Source organism: Patagioenas fasciata, chromosome 4 (assembly GCF_037038585.1).
Source record: "Patagioenas fasciata isolate bPatFas1 chromosome 4, bPatFas1.hap1, whole genome shotgun sequence".
NCBI classification, from domain to species: domain Eukaryota; kingdom Metazoa; phylum Chordata; class Aves; order Columbiformes; family Columbidae; genus Patagioenas; species Patagioenas fasciata.
This window is the reverse complement of record NC_092523.1, coordinates 62,901,103-62,920,204: the sequence shown is the minus strand read 5'-3', so window position 1 is coordinate 62,920,204 and position 19,102 is coordinate 62,901,103. Positions and strand designations below refer to the sequence as shown.

Genomic DNA, 19,102 nt, shown 5'->3' with positions numbered 1-19,102 from the left:
GATATGTGCACTGACCACACTGAAAGGAAAAATCTGTTACTAATAACTCAGGTCTACTCTGCACTCACCCCCCAGTACAGCTGAATGCAGGTTGGTGTGCACGTGTGCCAGGAGCATCATCCCCAGTGACCATGCAGATGGGAAACATGCCTCGAGCACTACAACCACACAGCTCCAGAGTCCCATTCGTATCCAGATTTGTGCTTTCCCACTTCATGCAGCCTCCTTCACCAGGCCAGGTACACTGTAAAGCTCCTGGTCTCAGGATAGCCTCTCTCCTTCCATGGACAATTATTGGCTCTCTGTAACTCTCAACGGTCACTTTTACACTAATTGCAAAGTCAGTAAGGCTAAGACAAGCAATTAGTGACAGACATCCATTTTCACAATGAGGGCAGTAAAGCACTGGCACAGGTTGCCCAGAGAAGCAGTAGATGCCCCATCCCTGGAGACATTCAAGGACAAGCTGGATGGGGCTCTGAGCAACCTGATCTGATTGAAGATCATTGCAGGTGGGTTGAACTAGATGGCCTTTGAAGGTCCCTTCCAACCCAAACTATTCTATGATTCCCCAGACTGTACACACTGTTCCCAAACTCATCAGCTGGATTCCTGCTCCCTGAAACACAACTGCCTAGATAAGTTTTATTGCTATGCAGGACAGAGTGGAACTAGCGAAGATGATCTCATGTTGCCTGCGCTGTGCTCGAGACAGCTACATTTCTTCATGGCATCATACTTGGCACTCAATTGCATCCTAAACCAGAGGTAGAGCAAAGCACTTAAAATCAGGTAATCATTCTTCCATATCTCTGGCACTGGCTCACCATCTCTTAGAGCCTGAAATTGCTTCTACAAAAGTAATGAGAGTTTCACCATTAATTCAGGTGGCAGAGTCAGGCTCAGCAATAGATTTTCCCTGTCATTAATGAAGTCTGCTATTCCTTTACTACTGCATATGTTCACAAACACACATACCCAGGCAAAAAGTCATGCTGATGCCCTTGGCACTGGATGCACAGTCAATCTGTGATGATTCACATCAAATGACTACCTGTTCAGTGTGCTATTAGTTGTTTTTTTTCTTTTTTCTTTTCAATTACATCACCTCTAGCCTTCCCTGAAACCTTAAATTGGATACTTACTGATGCCAACAGCTGTAATAAGTTTAATCGCAAGTTCTGGGATTTCACAGTGCATAAAGAAAGGTTCCAAAATGTAACGTCCAAATGCCAATGATATCACTGCTGTGGCAGCAGGGCTAGAGTAAAAACAAAACAACAAAGAATAAATCACAAAATTAATCTGCAATAGTACATAGACAAGATTCATACATGATCATGCTGTAACTCTGCTATCACAGAATTGTGAACCGTATTTAATTTTGATGCCTGCTTATAAATATGCTGCCATGCACCATCATTTCTGAAGAGAGCTAGGAACCACAAGCAGTTCAGCTTTGCTCAGTGGTTCTGACCTTGACAGCAACAATTCTTACCAGGATCAATCTTACAACTTCCATGTTGTGAAGCAGTCATAAACAGAAAGGAATGGTGTCAATGCAAATCTTCATTTAGTCACTTGAAGTGAACGTAGCCAGAATTGGAATTATATGGGCAAAACCCTGAGTAAAAGTTGTTAAAGACTGAATTTTAGCGGTCAAGTATATCTCTGCCTTCACAGTCACAAGCAAATTAATTTCAGTCAAGCTGAGAACTCTGCTTTACTGAAATAAGCATCAAACACCTACCCAAGGCTGTAACTAAAGTCTCAGGCAATGAAAAAAAAAAAAAAGAATGAAAATGGGATTTTCTAAAATGCAAACAGAATTTTTAAAATATTTGTTCTTTTTATTGACTAACAACTTCCCAGCACTGCAAGTGAGAGTAAAAATCCTTAAGGTACAGAAAGTACCTACTATGAAACAGATAAATGTGAAGAAGGGCAGGCATGCAGTTGTTGAATCTACAAATTTAGAATACTTATAAAATTAACACAACCTTTCCCTTTGAGGCAAGCTAAAAGTCTGCCAGAAGCCTTAGCACTGACAGATATTAACAGCAAATTACCCTGTGCCTCAAAATCAGATGCTGTCTGCATATAACAGCTCCAGTGGTCTGTTCACATTTGGTTTGGGAGAACACTCTCGCCCTTCTTAGGACAGATGGTGGCATCTGTTCTTCATTGTAAGCTCATGCACTATAAGGCGAAACGGCCATAAGATTCTGCCTCACAGGATTTTTGAGTTAAACAAGTCCATGTAAATTTGTCATTAAAAAAAAAAAAAATCTACAGCATTTAATAAAATAATGCTTTTTGTACATGAAATACCTCACCCTATAGAATTTTAACAAAACTATGGTTGCTAAAATGCTACAGAACAGTGTAAAAATTCTGCAGAGAAGTTATTATTCTCCATCAAATGACAAAGGAATTTTCCACAACAGAGTTTCACCCTCTGAAGAAAATCCACTTTCTTAGCATTATGACTCAACCAAAATGTCACACATTGTGTTGGAGCAAACTGCAGAGAAGCAAAGAACAGAAGTATCTTCCTCGGAAAGTTTCTGTGTGGACAAATGAGGGCTGTTGCTCACGCATCCTCAACACACAGGGACTGTGCTTGCACTGGCCAACAATCGTCTTTGCAACTTTAGCCTTTGCTCAGAGACCAAATGTCCTCTGTTCTAGATTTACATGTATATTTACTGATTTTACATTGGTGCAATATTTCTAATTTACATAAGATGATCACAAGATTTCTGGCTTTTAAATATTGCAGACTGCCAAAAGCAGTTTGAAGTGTCCTAGATCAGATGAAAGATCAGATATTTGGAGCTTACCCAGATTTTTTTTCCTCCGTCCCTTCTACCAGAACTTGGATTTTTCCCTGACATTTTAAGAAAGTCCTTTTTAAAGAGTCAGTCACTGCTATCCAAAACACTATTTTTAAAAACATAGGTCCTAAATTATACCTCTAATAAGTACCTCTCATAGTCCCACATTTGAGGGGAGATGTTGTTGGCAATGTAGTGGATCAATTGAGGTGGAAGTTGAAGGAATGGGGCATTTTCTTTTTGACTGTCAGCCCCCTAACAGCTGTGTGTTGAGGAGCAGACAATAAAGTGAATTAGCAGTTTTCATTTAAGGGCAAGGAGCACAAAAAGCCAGTGATAAAGGAGCAGGTATAGTGCCGCCAGCACATACCACAGGTGAGTGAGTCACTTACTTGGCAGTGCACTCTTACCCAACCTGCGGTTAACAACCACCATAGTTATGCACTACAGGTAACATGTTCACACAGTCATCTACGCTTGTTTGAAAGCTGGCTCTTTTTCTTTTTTTCTAAAAAAAAGTCTGTAATATACCCACAACCTGACTTTTGGAAAGAAAAAAGTTCATGCTTGTACTGGATGAGGAACATCACAGTGTAAGGCACTTCTAAACAGCACATGATGCTGGCAGAGTGTAATCAGTATATGGGCAGAGTTAAGTGTGTCTGAGACTGTAAAATAATGGTTGAAAAGACATATGAGAGTAGAAAATGTTTGTTTTGGTTGCGGCTGCTCCACCAGCCCATGGGTGTGATAATCCTGCAATATTTCAGAGGAAAAAATGGCTTAGCTGAGAAGTGTTTGTGCAACTTCACCCGTCAAAAAAACCCTAGATACGTATTAGGTCTCAACTTCTTTGATAGCAGTAGCCAATTAGTTTACTGATGCAAGAGTCAGATATAAAACTCTACACAGAGTTTTGGCAGCACTGTTCTGATTATCACAAGCTATAACAAGTTCAACTCCCTTGTTGCTTCTCAGATTTGACGATTAAAGAATCCACTGATGTTTCTTCCCATGCAAGATGATTATTTTCTGGGTGTGGGGCAGATCATGATGACTAAGAGTGTTTTTGTGGCACTCCTGAGACAGCGTCATAAGTAAAAAAAAAAAAAAAAAGGCACCTCACACACACACAAAAAATACCTTTGAGAGGAATTTATGTGGCCTGGTTTCTTGTGGCTATTTGTTCTTAGGTTAATAAGGTCCCCCTGTCTATTAAGTGCGGGTTAAGAGGGGGATTTCTAACACTTATCTCTTCTGTCAATTATATGATGTGGTGTGTTAGAAGGGCAGTGGTTAGTAGGTTGAGAGACGTTCTTCCCCTCTTCTACTCTGTCCTGGGGAGACTGCATCTGGAATATTGTGTCCAGTTCTGGGCCCCTCAGTTCAAGAAGGACAGGGAACTGCTGGAGAGAGTCCAGCACAGGACAACGAAGATGATTAAGGGAGTGGAGCATCTCCCTCATGAGGAAAGTCTGAGGGAGTTGGGTCTCTTTAGCTTGGAGGAGTCTGAGGGGTTACTCATTAATGTTTATAAATATGTAAAGGTTGAGTGTCATGAGGATGAAGCCAGGCTCTTTTCAGCGACAACCAATGATAGGACAAGGGGTAATGGCTTCAAACTGGAACACAAAAGGTTCCACTTAAATTTGAGAAGCAACTTCTTCTCAGTGAGGGTGACAGAGCACTGGAACAGGCTGCCCAGGGAGGTTGTGGAGTCTCCTACTCCGAAGACATTCAAAACCCGCCTGGATGCCTTCCTGTGTAACCTCATCTGGGTGTTCCTGCTCCAGCAGGGGGATTGGACTAGATGATCTTTCGAGGTCCCTTCCAATCCCTAACATTCTGTGATTCTGTGATGCGTGATGATCTACAGCTATGTTCACAGCACTGTGCTTCTCGCAGTGAAAATATAGGTCTGTTTCCTCCTTCTGGTTTTCCTTTTTGGCAAAAAGTTAATACAGTTAAGACATCTGCTCTTTCATCACGTTTGATGGAAATTACACAGTTAATTCAAAGGTTACATGTGGGTGGGGAGGATGTAAGGGACCATCTGACATACACTATTACTTCCTCTGGAAACAAGATAAGAATTTACGGTTTCATAATGACTCGGCACTGTCAGTGCTTTTAAACTCAACAGTCTATGCTAGAACTCGTCAATATTATGTAAACATTGTTGTGATTGGAAATGGGGCTTTTGCTTTTGTGATTAATCTGCTGATTCTGGAAGAAAGGGGAAAGGAGTGCTCACTAGCCTTAGGCTGGAATGGAGTGTTCCCAAAGTCATTTTGCGTAAGTGAGCTGCCTTGTCCTACATTAATAAGTTTCCAGCCTCAGCAGTACTGTAAAATAAATAAATAAATTAATTAATTAATCAAAGAGTTTGATACAAAGATCCATTTACATTTTGAAAACTCATTTAATATGGTTTGATGATTTGGCATCTTCATATTGTAATTGACCTATACAATGCCACAGGCTGCAAGAACCACAGGTTTACACAGCAAAACAATAATGTGGATATTTTAAATATGTAAAGACTTAATGTGGTTTTGTTTGGTCACTTGATGCTTTTCATAGTAATCAATAACTAAGTTCTCCAACACCCCACACAAACAAAAAATGGGGACCTGAACTGACATACAGAGAACAAATTATGCCCGCAAACCTAAAAGTTAGTAGGCAAGAGCTTCACCAGGAGTTATTCCTGTACTGACACACAACAGCAACCATTCCAAAAGCTAGTTCCAAGACTGAAAAAAGTGAAGGTGACTTCCTTCTTCCACTATACTGTATATAGGCACGGGTATTAGCATTATTAGTGACATTAATGGATACAGTAAGCTTCGTAAAATTAAAGCAAGTAGCTGAATTGTGTCAGGCAGTTTTCTTAGAATCTTTCCCCCCATATATGCACAAATTACTTTTTGAATGTTTCAATAGTGATGAGCAAAATGGCTTTCTTAAATTCTCTGAAGCAACCATACTAAAAGAACACAGCTAATTCATCAAGATATATTTGATTTATTTTGCACATCACATATTGGAGATTTTTCTTTATGACTGAAAAGCATATTGCTCTCAGAAAAGAAACACAGAAAAGCCATGATACACTTACCGAATGACGAGTAATTCAACCCACATTCTCACAAAAGCAGGTAATGGGCCAAAGGCCTCCAGGATATAGGTGTAGTGACCACCAGATTTCTTAATGCATGTTCCTAGTTCAGCATAGCAGAGGGCACCTGTGAGAATTAAACTGTGGCATCACAAGAGACATCCAGAAATAATTTTCAAAACATTTGTAAGCTAAGCAATGGAGCTGCTGTGGTATCACAACTACTTTTGATACATTTTAATCACCTTTTTTCAAGCAATTTTCTAGGTTTTAAGTCATTCAGCTAGACCTGCAGTTAACCAAACTCTATGTATACCCAGTTACATTTGTGTGCAAGCCACTGAACAAACTATTTGTTATCAACACGTTTCATTACTCATCTCATGAAGAGGGACAATAAAGTGCTGTGTCACACCAGCTACCCCAGCTCCCCAGTCAGCCTGGCTGTCCCACCCACTGAAAGCTTCTGACACATTTGCTTGTTGTCAAATGATGATTGGCTCCTTTCAGCCTTGGAGATACCTGGCTCACCCTCTGAAGAAAACCTGAAAACTGTATTCCCCCTCCTCAGCCACAGGTGTGGCAATCAACTGGCCAAAATTTGGAAGCAGGAACCACAGGTTAAGAATTTTCCTCGACAGTACTCCCAAAATCTTGCATAAAAAATTCAGGGGATGTCTTAGCCCTGATGCAGTGTTGTTGGGTACTACTAATGCAGTGAAAGCTCAGCTTATTTCTATATTGCCTCGAATACAGGCAACTTCATGTTTTTATAGAAGGAGGGTCACTTCACTGGCTAAAAAAAAAACACAAAATCATCATCACATCATTGTATTAGGGGTGGCAAGTTTATGCAGAAGTGGTTCAGGCCCCTTTGGAGCAAATGCTAGTGGCATTCCCAGCAAGTAACACCTCTCGGAGCTTCCCAAGGTTGCCTCTGCCATCACACAGCAGACAAGAGCGTGCTGCAACCATGAGGACCCACTCAAAGCCTTCTTCACCCATGGACCATCTGCTACTGCTGCTTAAATGAGCTATCACCCAGCCGCAAAGCCAGCAAGTTCTCAGCTCCACGGATGGACAGCATCAGTAGAGAAGAGGTGTACCATGTCCTGTAAATGTAGGCGAGCCCTTTGAGGAAAGTCTGTGAAGCCACAGGAAAACATTAACAAAGTTTGTAAACACCACATGGCAAGATCAGTGACATATATGAACATGCCTGGACTCTGTTCCCTTGCATGCCTTTATGCTGCAACACTTTAAGATTAAAACCACAGTTGTCCAAACTACATAGCATGCACAAGCCCATTAAAGCTGTACCACATTATGACAAATTCCACCCTTGTTCATTTGCTTTGTTTGCGGTTTTGCAAAAGTGTGGCAGCTTTTATCCGCTATTCTTCAGCTTACCTGAAAATGTACTTAAAGGAATTCTTACAGCCACATTAAAAAAAAACAGCTACTGATGGGTTTACTCTTCCCATCCTCCTCTGTTGAGGTTCAAGATGAAATGAAATTGTGTTTCGATAAATGCCATGCACACAGCCTCAATAAGACCTGAAGTGATCTTTACATGAGATTTTACTATAATTGAGTAATGCAGGGAATTAAAATCATTCATGGCATTAAAACTACGAAAGAAACAACTGTAACTGGTCCATTTAGAAAAAGAGATAGTATGTGTTGCCCTGCCAAATTACACAGTTCTTCACACCTTGAGATCTGGAAAATGACATTGAAATCCTGTCTGATAAAAGACAGATTTTTTGGTTGTTTTTTTTTTCTGTACAGGTTTTACTTCACAGTCAGAAAATTCTTACTATTAAAGTTAAAGCAAAAATTGGAATGACAAGCAAATTTTGATTTTACTACATCTAAAGACCAATGTCTTCTGACAGGGTTACAAATTGTATTTGAGGTCTTTCTTTCCAGGGGAATTTTGGTTACAGACAGGACTTCCATGATTGTACAACAGATTATGCTGCAGTATGGTTATTTAACATTTGACTAAAACAGGTCCTAACTTTCTTGCAATCTCTGTTTGGCTAGGGTGGGCTTATTCTGTAGTCAGTGTTTCTTTTAAGCTCAGAGCCAATTTAGCCAGGGTGGCATTTGCATGTTCCACCTGTTACTCCGACACGTGTTAGTCCATGCTTGGCCTCTTTACCTCCTGCCAGAGAACAAGTTGTTTCTGTTTTAAATAAAGCCAATATTCATGTTAGTTCTTCAGCTTCTTCAAGATTAACTTATTAAGTAGGTCAATGGACCCTCTGTCTCACAGGGGCCAGGGTGGTGCTTTTTACTCTGAATGGGGGTTTTGTATACAGAACAAAAAACCTGACATTCTTCAAAACTTAATACTCGTCAAGAATACAAAGAATTAGTAAAAACTGTCACAATAGGCAGGCCAGTAATAAAACTCTCATTACAAATGTGTTTCCTTCGCACTGTTGTTTGTGGCTCAATCTTTCAAAGCAGCATCATGAGCGGGGAATAAAGTAAGGAGCAGTAATACAAGACTGAGGAGAGGGGTTATTAGCATTATTATTTTGCTCCTTTTCATGCCAATACAGTTTACATTCAGTGGGAATTATTCCTCTCAGACCCTGATCTACCCTCTGGGGAACTAAGTCGAGCTATCTAAACATTTCATCAGTGTTCAAACAGGGTGACCCGCATCCCCAGCTGCCGGTGGCCTTACAAGCAAACCGTAAACTACATCTTACAGAAAAACATTATACATACAGCATGCTATATGGCAGAAAATGGACATTTACTTCTCCTGTTCCTTTAGGGACCCATAAGAAACAATAATTTATATTTCTGGTTTTTACAGATGAGGCACTGGGGGACAGGGGTTGTGTACCTCTGTGCCCTCCACTCAACCTATCACACAGCAAAAAAATTCTGTAGCCTTATTGGTCCTCAGGCTCCACACTGTGCCTTGATATCCAATGGCAAAATCAGACAAATAATAATAATAAAAAAACACCAGCCACCCCTCTGGACCAATTAGAAACTTTTAAGCAACTTACCAAAGAGCGAGAGGATACCACATGCTGTCCAGAGAATCAAGGACATGCCTACACTGCCCGTGTTCTTCAGGATGCCTTTGGGAGAGATGAAGATGCCAGCTCCAATGATAGTGCCAATTATGATGGATATGCCCCTCAAAAGTGTCACTTTCTTCTTCAGCACAACTTTTCCCTCCTGGGCTGGCTGTCCACTGTCCATAGTGGGCAACCTGCCATTAGATTCCCCCTGCAAGTAGCTTCCATTAGAGACGGTGGTTACAGCAGCTTTCCTCAACATGTTCCAGTGCCACAGCAAGCGCAGGCAAAAAAGTTTGCAGCAGAAACTCAAGGTTTCTTTCCTCTCTGTGTAGCCAACTACTTAGTCTCTTTTCTCTGCCCTCTCTTATCTTCCCAGCTGCTCCTACACACAGGTAGCAGGCTCCGAAAGTGTTTCAGCCTTGGCTGCTATCAGAGCACTGCTCAGGAACACCTGCACTTTCACACTGCGAGCTGGTACTGCCCCAGCATTGGAAACCAGCTCAGCTTCCGCGTGGACTTGTATTTAAGCTCTTGTCATACCAAGTTACTCCAGCTGAATGATGATGCAAATTCTCCAGGTTTGCATCAGCCATTTGAGAAACCTCTGGCATTACTCAGCATTTCTCTCTCTCTCTCTTTTTTTTTTTTTTTTTTTTAACAGTAGGGGCATGTTGCACAACCGACCTGAGCGTGGTGGGAAGAACAAAGTATTCGCAAGCAAACCGAGCCAATCAAGCTAAGCACATTGCCCTCGACGCTCCGAGACACACTCCCAAATCTTTTAAAGCAACTTGAAATCAGAAACAAAAGCCTGCCTAAACGCAAAGCTTGTCAGAGTTCAAGGGGAAAAGAAATCAAACAGGATACGTCATCCCTGGGTCTAATCCAATTTCTTGCTCGAAAAACTCCTCTTAATGAAAGTTAAGTTTGCGGGGCTTAACTTCTGGTGTCAGTTGATCAGCCTCTCTCAAATCTACAGTATTTACCTGGAAATCTCTATAGGGACTGCCTGTAGCTACCTAAAGAATACATACATAAATACACCTCGTTACCCTGTGTTGCCTAGCAACACACTCAAATCAACCTAATGAAAATCCTGGGTTATTTCCACAGTACAGTAATTTTCGTACAGGCAGTGTGTTTCTGGGATGTTGGTAAGCAACGTGGCAACGACATTTCCTTAAAAAAATACTATTAGCATTTATAGCCACATCTTGTGTAGGATCTGGAGGGAGTAGGACAACAGCACAGAGCACAGGATTTCCAGCTCCGGAATCAGAAAGGACTTTTCAAGTTATTGTAGGGCTGCCCTAATCAGATAAACAGGTAATCAGATGCTTATATACTTTTGTTTCACTACCTCTTCATTCAAATTTGAACCTGAGAAATTAAAGTGTTTAAAATAAGAGCATTCTCATAAAACGAAACTAAAATCAATAGCCTTCAAGTACTTGTAACCTAATTGAGGGACAGCCTGTGTAAGATATGCCAAAGGGGAAAAATCTTTTGTAGCATAACTCTTGCAGCTGCTCGTGGCTTCAGATTAGATCAGTGCAAAGAGAAATGATTACTGCAGTTACTGCTCTTACACGTACTGCTTAATTAGGACCCAGGATTGAGAAAAAAAAAAAAAAGATAGCAGTTAAAACATTTTATCATTTGTAAAGCGGGCACTGAGCTCAGGGTACAACTCTGCTTTCAAATTTCTTTGAGAAACAGGAGATCCTGGAGTATCAAGACACTGCAGCTGTGAAACTTCAGTGTTTTTAAAGGCTCATGTTTCCAGTTATAACTCACCTGCAATAACCTGCACTGAGATAAAGGAATTAATAAAAATAAAAATTAAAAAAAAATAAAAAAAAAAAAAAGAAAGCTTATCTGGTTAAATGCACACAGGTAAAACCAAAAGAGGTTGTAGTTTTTGACTACATACTGGTAGTGCTTGCCTGTTTTCTGAACACATCCTACTTCTTCCTCTGCTGATGTGCACAGCAGCTGGTCCCTCACTTCTCTGCATAGCTCATACTCCTGTTGTCACTGCACCGCGTGTCCAACCTTTCAGGGAACTGACTGTCCCCCACAGGTGACCGCACAGCCCGACTGCGGGCAGGACCTCCTCTTGCCTCTGCACAGTCCAAACCAAGCCAGTTTTCACAGCACCAGCTACATGCAAAGCCACGAGTAGGTGGTGTGCTATGCAGAATTATTTTCCCTTGATGTAAATTTCAGAGGCTGCCCCCCAATAAAATTATAAATGCCTGAAGTAACTAACTAGATCAAAGCAAACCAGGAAAAAGCATTAACCACAGAACTGGGTTGGGCTGATGACCTTTATTTTAATTTTCAAAGGCCATTTAATGAAGAAACACATGACATCTTAAAACATCTAATACTTTAAGGTAATCAGTCTAACTAATGCTTACCCTTTATTTACACAGGAAGATGGCTCCAAGATCAAATCAGAAGCTCAGTAATCTCCCAGACAAACCAGAGGCAGCTCCCAGCAATCCAGCTGTCTGCATCAGTTACTGAGTAAAAACACTGGACAGTATAATGCCTTTCAAATTTCATGTGACCACTAGCCAGAATAATGAATCCTGGGTCCATATTCTATGACTCATATTTGGCCACCAGACATGGCTATTAATGCTCTCCCATGCAGGAAAAAGGGTGCTTGGTTCTTCTGTGGTGTAAGGACATCACGCATGTAAAGCTTGACAGCATGTGAAATTCCTTGTGAAATTTCTAAGGTGGGAATTAAGGAAGGCTGGATGTAGAAAACTTTTTTCCTACCTACTAGCAGCTTGCTACTGATCACACTATTTGTAGTGATTACTGTTGCATTAACCACTTCTCAATGTTACCCACTAAAAATTAAAAAAGTAGGATCACTTTTTCAAACCTTACTTCCAACTACCAGGATAGGGAATACTTATCTGGTTTTGAGCGATTATTTATTACTTTCTGGAAATTTGGTGAGAATTGTCTATCACCTGAGCCCTGTTCCAAGGAGGGAATGAAGCTGGTAAAGGTCCATTACTGTCTGCTGCCCCACATCATACAGCATACTCATAAAATCCATTCTGACTGTTTGTAGCCCACCGGCTGCTTTCATTTGAATTATTATCACACAGCAATGACTGTATCACTATGCAACCACAATACGCAATGTTCAGTGTCTTTTCAGAGAGCTCTTCTAAAAGCACAGGGCTTAACCTGTCCAACATTAAGAAGAGCCCTGTTCTTCCATAAAAATCCACTCTGAAAACAGAACAAAAAGGTATAAGTTGCCATTTTCTTCAGATCGATGAAATTATTTGAAGCAATGTCCCTAAAAATGATGGTCTGAAAATAAACTTTCATCCTCTAATGGCAGCTGGCATTGTGGATGGTCCTTTATTGTTTCTCTTCGGTCGTTCTTTTTTTCCCAATTCAGAGACATTTTCTCCTGAACAAACATCTTAAAGCATAACCGAGATCATCGCTGTGAAATGGTTTCCTTTTGAATCTCACCATCAGCGCTGAACTACCTATCTGCTGTTTCAAACAGAAACCCTTATCAGCTGAGCCCCGCGGGGCCTCCGACACCTACAACCTGCAAAGGGCCAAACCGGCAGCTGAAGGACATGGCTCCCAGTGACACCTGTCTGCTGCCACCCCTGGGCTCTCACCACCAGGACCTGGGACTTTTCACAACATCTGTAATAATCTGTCAGCTGCACTGCACTACTCCAGCAAATTAAATACTCAAGCATCATGTGAAATAGCAGAACCACAGTGTTTCAGGGGCTAAAAATGTCTGATATTGGGGCACTCTCACTTTTCACATCAGTAGAGCTTGTGCCAAATACCTAGACACAGCTGTATCTCCCATTCTGAACTTACAATTCAGATATTTCCCTGAGGAATGCTACAAAACACACACACACATTCTCCTTTATGGGAATGCTACAACATACACACAGCAAAGCGGAGGACCTAAAATTCAAGTCCGAACTTGAGTTTTCCCTTCCCAAACCCACAAATCCTCCTTAATTTCTAGGTGTAGCAAGCATACCTTGACAATCCTTCCAGGCATTTGCATATCAGCTTATTGCATCAAGTAAATCCGAAGAGTCACAGGACAACCCTTCAGGCCACACATTGCCACACTGACTGAAGACAGGGGAATAAAAAAGGAAGTATATTGAGACTGAAGAGGCGAGGAAAGCCCCAGTCTCTCCTGTGTGGGTGGCATGGCATGAAAAAGTTGTTTAGGAAACCAAACTGAGCCTTCTCTGTATAATCCCAAACTGTTTGTGAGCCTCAGAAAGCAGCCCTGTAGGAAGGTGGTAGTCTGGTTTCAAATGTCAGAGAAGGGCAAAATATCTAAAAGTATTTGTTTCATGTAGATAATCTAGCATTGAAAAGTTTTGACTGAGGATTTTCTGCTCATTTTGTAGTGCTAAGAAATAGTTAAACTAGTGTTAAGGGGTGGGGGGGGAAACAAATCAGTAAGCAATTTCAGAAGGTGTCATTGCGAATTAAGTGGGAACAGTTTTTTCAGTTATAATGAAAAACTAGAACTGTGAGAGCACTACAACAATTTGTTATTGTCTCTAGGTCAAAGTTTTAGTTAAAAATGGAATTACTGAGAATGTTGGGGGGGTGTTATTTTGTACTCAGAGACTCACTGATTACTTGCTTAATTATTTTGCATTCTGCTTTGTGCTGGATACAAAGAAGATATTTAGAAGAAAAACAAAAAATAAAAGGGAATGAAATAATGTCCAGCTCAGAGGCTTTAAAAATAAGACAAAATCCTATAAGAAATCTGAAAGCAATTCAAATGTTATTTCTTGTATTCCCAGTAAAATGCTTCCAACAAAATGCATATGCGGTCAGCAAATAGAAATGTGGTTCCTAGAAGACTGCAGACAGCTATAGCAGTTTAGAAGGCAAATGCTTCTGAAAGTTTCCCTGTCTCTAATTTGCTGATAGCTGCCAGTCAGTTTCCAGCTGAAAGAGAAAGAGAAAGAGAAAGAGAAAGAGAAAGAGAAAGAGAAAGAGAAAGAGAGAGGAGAGGAGAGGAGAGGAGAGGAGAGGAGAGGAGAGGAGAGGAGAGGAGAGGAGAGGAGAGGAGAGGAGAGGAGAGGAGAGGAGAGGAGAGGAGAGGAGAGGAGAGGAGAGGAGAGGAGAGGAGAGGAGAGGAGAGGAGAGGAGAGGAGAGGAGAGGAGAGGAGAGGAGAGGAGAGGAGAGGAGAGGAGAGGAGAGGAGAGGAGAGGAGAGGAGAGGAGAGGAGAGGAGAGGAGAGGAGAGGAGAAGAGAAGAGAAGAGAAGAGAAGAGAAGAGAAGAGAAGAGAAGAGAAGAGAAGAGAAGAGAAGAGAAGAGAAGAGAAGAGAAGAGAAGAGAAGAGAAGAGAAGAGAAGAGAAGAGAAGAGAAGAGAAGAGAAGAGAAGAGAAGAGAAGAGAGAAGGAAAAAGTTTCGGAAATCCCTCCTATTTTTCTCACTATTTAAGCTTTATTTCAAAAGGCATGATGTTTTCAGCTGAACTGTTTGACATTTTAATGATTCGTTTGTTTTTAAGTGGAGCAGATCTATTAGCACTTGGTACCAAGCAAGAAAGCTCTGAATGAGAGAAAGCTAATTCTTACTGGAGCCCTGTGTATGTGAAAACATGATTGTGTTTTATACCATCTCACTTTCACGTTCAGGATATATGCAATCATAACTTGAGCAATGCTGTACACAAATATTATTCTTGAGTTTTCTGTGTTTGCATTTCTCATCAGCAGAATGAGGCAACAATTTTCAGAGTCACTATGTTATTCTTGCTCAGCTTTTGGATATAAACACTGAGATACCCCAGGGCTTTCAAGAAATCAAGACCTCAGGGTAAATTTCCATCAAAATTGCCTGTGCCAGATACCTGGCACAATGGCAACATTCCTGTCAGGTTCAGGGAGTCAGGATTTTACTTGGGCTGTCTCAGGCTAGGCTGGGCATGTGAATAGAATTAATCAGCACTTCTGAAAAACTTAGGACTTCTAAAAAATCAAGACAGAATTACCACCAAGAATGTTTTCTTTCACAGCTCATTTCTTCATCTTCCTGATGAAAATTTTTCACACTAGATAAAAAGCTTATAATGTGAAAAAAATGATAAAACAGCTGCCTAGATTATCACATTTAGGTTTAGCTATTTAATTACTCCCTGTGCTTTTTAACAGTATTTTTTAATACAATTTATACGGTATTGTGTGTACAAAAAATAGGATCCTGAGGCATTTACATTACTCCTCTATTTTGCCGGGCCCTTAACTTTGTGCAAATCATGTTTTTCCACTCTGAATCAAATCTTTCTACCAGATCAAATCTTTCTACAAGATCTTTCTACCAATCTTTCTACCTTCGAAGGAGTAATTCCAAGAATTTAGACAAAGCTTTAATTTACTGACTGCTCCATTGGGAGCTCTTTCAGATCACTTGCCTCAGTCTGAACTCCAGTTCCTTATTCTCACCCTTAACAGAAGGTCACCCTCCTTTCCTGCTAGGCTTCACAGACTCATTCCCCTCCTGTTGCATACAACATAGACTACATAGGGCATACACTCAAATTTATTTGATTTTCTGAAACAGAAAACTACACTCTCACCCAAGAATAATTGCAATGGGATTTTTAGTTCCCTTCTCATTCCACTCTCAATTGCCAGATGCAGCAATAGTTACAGCCATGGATTTCTCTTTTGGTTTGTTTAATGTAGCTTTTTGTCTGGAGACCAGACTAGTCTTGTCTATGGCCTCTTGCAGGTCATGAACACAATTAGGTCAGGTTGCAGTCAATAAACTCCCAGGTGCTTAGGGCTTCTTTACTACCAACAGCAATGACATGATGTGAGCATTGAGAGGGATAGACAGAAGCATCTCAATCAAGGGTTGAAAGCATGACAGAGTTTATCACAAGAAGGAATTAAGCTGCAGAAAAGCCAAAGCTCTGCTCTGTGCATGTGTGCAGAAATGCTTCACTGGTGGTTGGTGGTCACTCACACTGTCATTGTAACTTAGCATAGAAATGCAGCCTGTGGATCCCACAGGGAATCATTTTATCGGCATCTAAATGCACACACTGTGTCTTCGTGAAGTATTAAAAACTCCATCAGTAGGAGCACTCATTTGGAGCGCTGCCAAGGTGCTTCAGCAGTTCGTACCAGTGCAGCTCCATATACTATTCCCACATTTCAACAGAGAGGTGCTGAGGTCAGCCTTCATTTCTTCTTTGAAAGCAAAGTCCCTCTTTTCCACATTCATAATACATTCTTCAGAGATACCATCTATTAAAGTGCAGTAATTTTATCATGTTTTGTGACATTTAGTAAGAAGAGTATGAAGCCAATATTAAGCAGATGCAGGCAGTGTGTGGGTATGGTGAGGGTATCTGTCTTGTCTATCCTAGTCTTTAAATTTTTGTGCAAATCAGCTACCACATCAGAAATCTGCCCTCCTCCCCCTCACCACGTTTGCAGGGAGGTACAAGTTATCCTAAGCCTTAGAAGTCAAACCTCCAGGACAACAAAGAGCAGTGACATGAATTTCTAAGTAAATTTCAAATTCATTCTTCACACATAAGCATATGAACAGCAAACAGCTCAACCACCTCTGTGTAAATGCACCAATTCTAGCCTTTTTCCACCCCTCTCACGTTGAATCTAGTTCAAAGATTAAGAAAGCTCTGCTACAAAATGCCTCCACTTTTATCGTAGTCTCTTTTAAAACAAAATGGACACTAACTGCAGTGTTTTATTTTTATTTGTTAGTATCTTGTTTGCACTTCAAGGAGGAGGGAGTGCTCTATAAAGAGCCCACCTTGAGGACGCTTGCCTTAAAATAAATTGATATAATCAGTATTGCTCACACTTTTCCAGAGACTCCAGGCCCTTCCTTGTAGGGAGGGTGGCAGACAGAGGTTCAATGGGACAAAGACTCCCACAGCTCTCACACACGCACCACTGAAATTTGGAGCCAATGCACAGAGTAGGAAATGCATATAGTTAGTAGTCTCTATGGCAAAGGCAAATCCTGCCCAGTGCACAACCTGTCAACCACAGAAAGGACCTTCCTCTGAAATACGCAATCCTGAGTATATAGATATCTCTGGTCATCAGCTTTATGAGTCAATGTACAAATTGTACTTCAGTAAAAGCAGTTCATGAAGTTAACTGTGGCCATTTTCAAGTAACACAATATATCCCTGCAAAAGGTACTCCTTCTGCATAAAGAAGGCTCGAAGAGGGAATACAGAAAGATACTGCACCATAAATAATACAAACATTTACTGGAGAATAGGTCAAAGTACCACAGAAATTTAGGTAAAGGGAAAGGACCTACTCCAGGATCAATTTGTATTTGAGTTACACCATGTAAGATTTTGTTTATTCTTAATTTAAACAAAAAATTAGAATAAATGTTTATTTGGATGAAAGTCCACTCTAAGCAGAGAGATCAAGTTAATCATCTGAGTATATGTTTTATTAATAATTAATTAGATTCAATTTATTGAACTCTTTCAGAAAAACTAGGGAAAATATCCCCATTTGTTTTTCTGGAAACAGCATAGATTTAAAGGCACCTCCTCACATATGATTGTACTGAGGGATATTTTTGCCATTAGTTGTAGCTTTATTTTCTCACATATTCTCCAACTTAAAGTACATTCTTTAAATTCTGAGGTAAGGTAGGAGCCATTCAGAATTTCCTCTTATTTTTCCACATCCCTTTCCAGGGTCAATGAATGCCCAGGTCTCAGTGAATCTCAATGAATAATTCATTCTCTGATCCAGCTATCGGTCATTATCCCAGATAGCTCAGTTAAGCCTGTACCAAGCAAAGCACTTGATCCCAGAGCTTTTTATTGTCCTGCCTGCCCCTCAGGCTATGCCAGTGTGGCACCTTAAAGGAGGACCTGACCAGCCAGCTGAGCCAGCCCTGTGTGTCCACACCAGTGCACAATCAAGCAGAAACCTCAGTAGGTAACCACTAGTTACCAGGTTGCCTTTAGGCATTGGTGCAATTTCTTAAGCTGGTCTGGGTGCTGCCACATCAACCTCCCTCTAGTGCAGAGTCAACTCGACTCTGTACAAAGACAGTAATTTCTAGTTTTCTCTAGACAATACAGCAAGAACAAGCAATATCGTTAGAATGGGAACCACTCTGCTATGGGTAATTTGGGAGTAATTCCACTGATTCTCTGATTCCTACCTGTATGCCTAAGAAAAAGAAGTCAGTTTCTTGTTTGATTTGGTTTTTCAAACCTGCTGGGGTATTTGGAGGAATTCACATACAGTGACAAGCTGGGCTGGGATTGTGAGCAGCCAGTTAGAGCAGCTGCCTGGCAGGGGGCATCCACCAAGACAGCAAATGGAAGCTGTGCCCCAAACTCAGCAGGTCCTGCCCTTCCGAATCCTGTAGCCAAAGTAGAGGGTTTTTGATGGGCTTTGTTCTTCATACAGCTGGCCTTGCTAATCTTCACAGAATGAAGCATATCACTACGAAGCACAGTGCAAAGGACTGAAAGGTCAAAGTAGTAAAGAATTTTATTTTATAGAAGATATTTTGCATTATATTTCTAATATTGTTTCTCCTGACAAAAGCTATTTTGAACACACTGGGTGACAAAATAGAAATTCAGCCTCCTGCCAGTTACTCTGTCAGAGAACTGGAAATGAGAAGTGATGCTCTGAACCACTGTCCATCTTCCCAACTCTCCCTTCCTCTACCCATGAAGAGGACAAAACCCAGTCTTTGGAGTTCCCTTTCCTCTTCTGCATGGCAGACACATGCAACCCATGTGTTTAGGAACCTATGCACCAACATATTGGAGCCACAGTGACAGATGAGTCTCCCCAAAATTTGGGAGAGCTTTTTACATACTCTGTTTTAATTTTATCTGGTGAGCTTATCCTACCCCAGCCTTACCTGTTCAGGTATAAAAAAATTTCATCTTTATAAGCTTCAGGATCTCCTAATAAGTGAATTCATCTTGTTCAATCTGAAAATGAAGTCATTTTCCCACTCCAAACAGCCCAATATATCATCCGCTTAGGACATTTTCT

At 40.9% G+C, this 19,102-nt stretch overlaps 1 protein-coding gene across 2 annotated transcripts in view; it reads right to left on the bottom strand.

Moving 5' to 3' along the window:
- SLC7A11 (solute carrier family 7 member 11) overlaps positions 1–9,630 on the bottom strand; it is a 62,833-nt gene extending 53,203 nt beyond the window's left edge. For both annotated transcript variants that reach the window (XM_065836724.2, XM_071808055.1), the window contains exons 1-3: positions 8,994–9,630; positions 5,959–6,085; positions 1,146–1,261 (exon numbers count right to left, since the gene is read on the bottom strand). In XM_065836724.2, the coding sequence (XP_065692796.1) occupies positions 1,146–1,261; positions 5,959–6,085; positions 8,994–9,270 (520 nt within the window). In that variant the 5' untranslated portion in view covers positions 9,271–9,630. The remainder of the gene's footprint in view (positions 1–1,145; positions 1,262–5,958; positions 6,086–8,993) is intronic.
- Between the last annotated feature and the right edge of the window lie 9,472 nt (positions 9,631–19,102).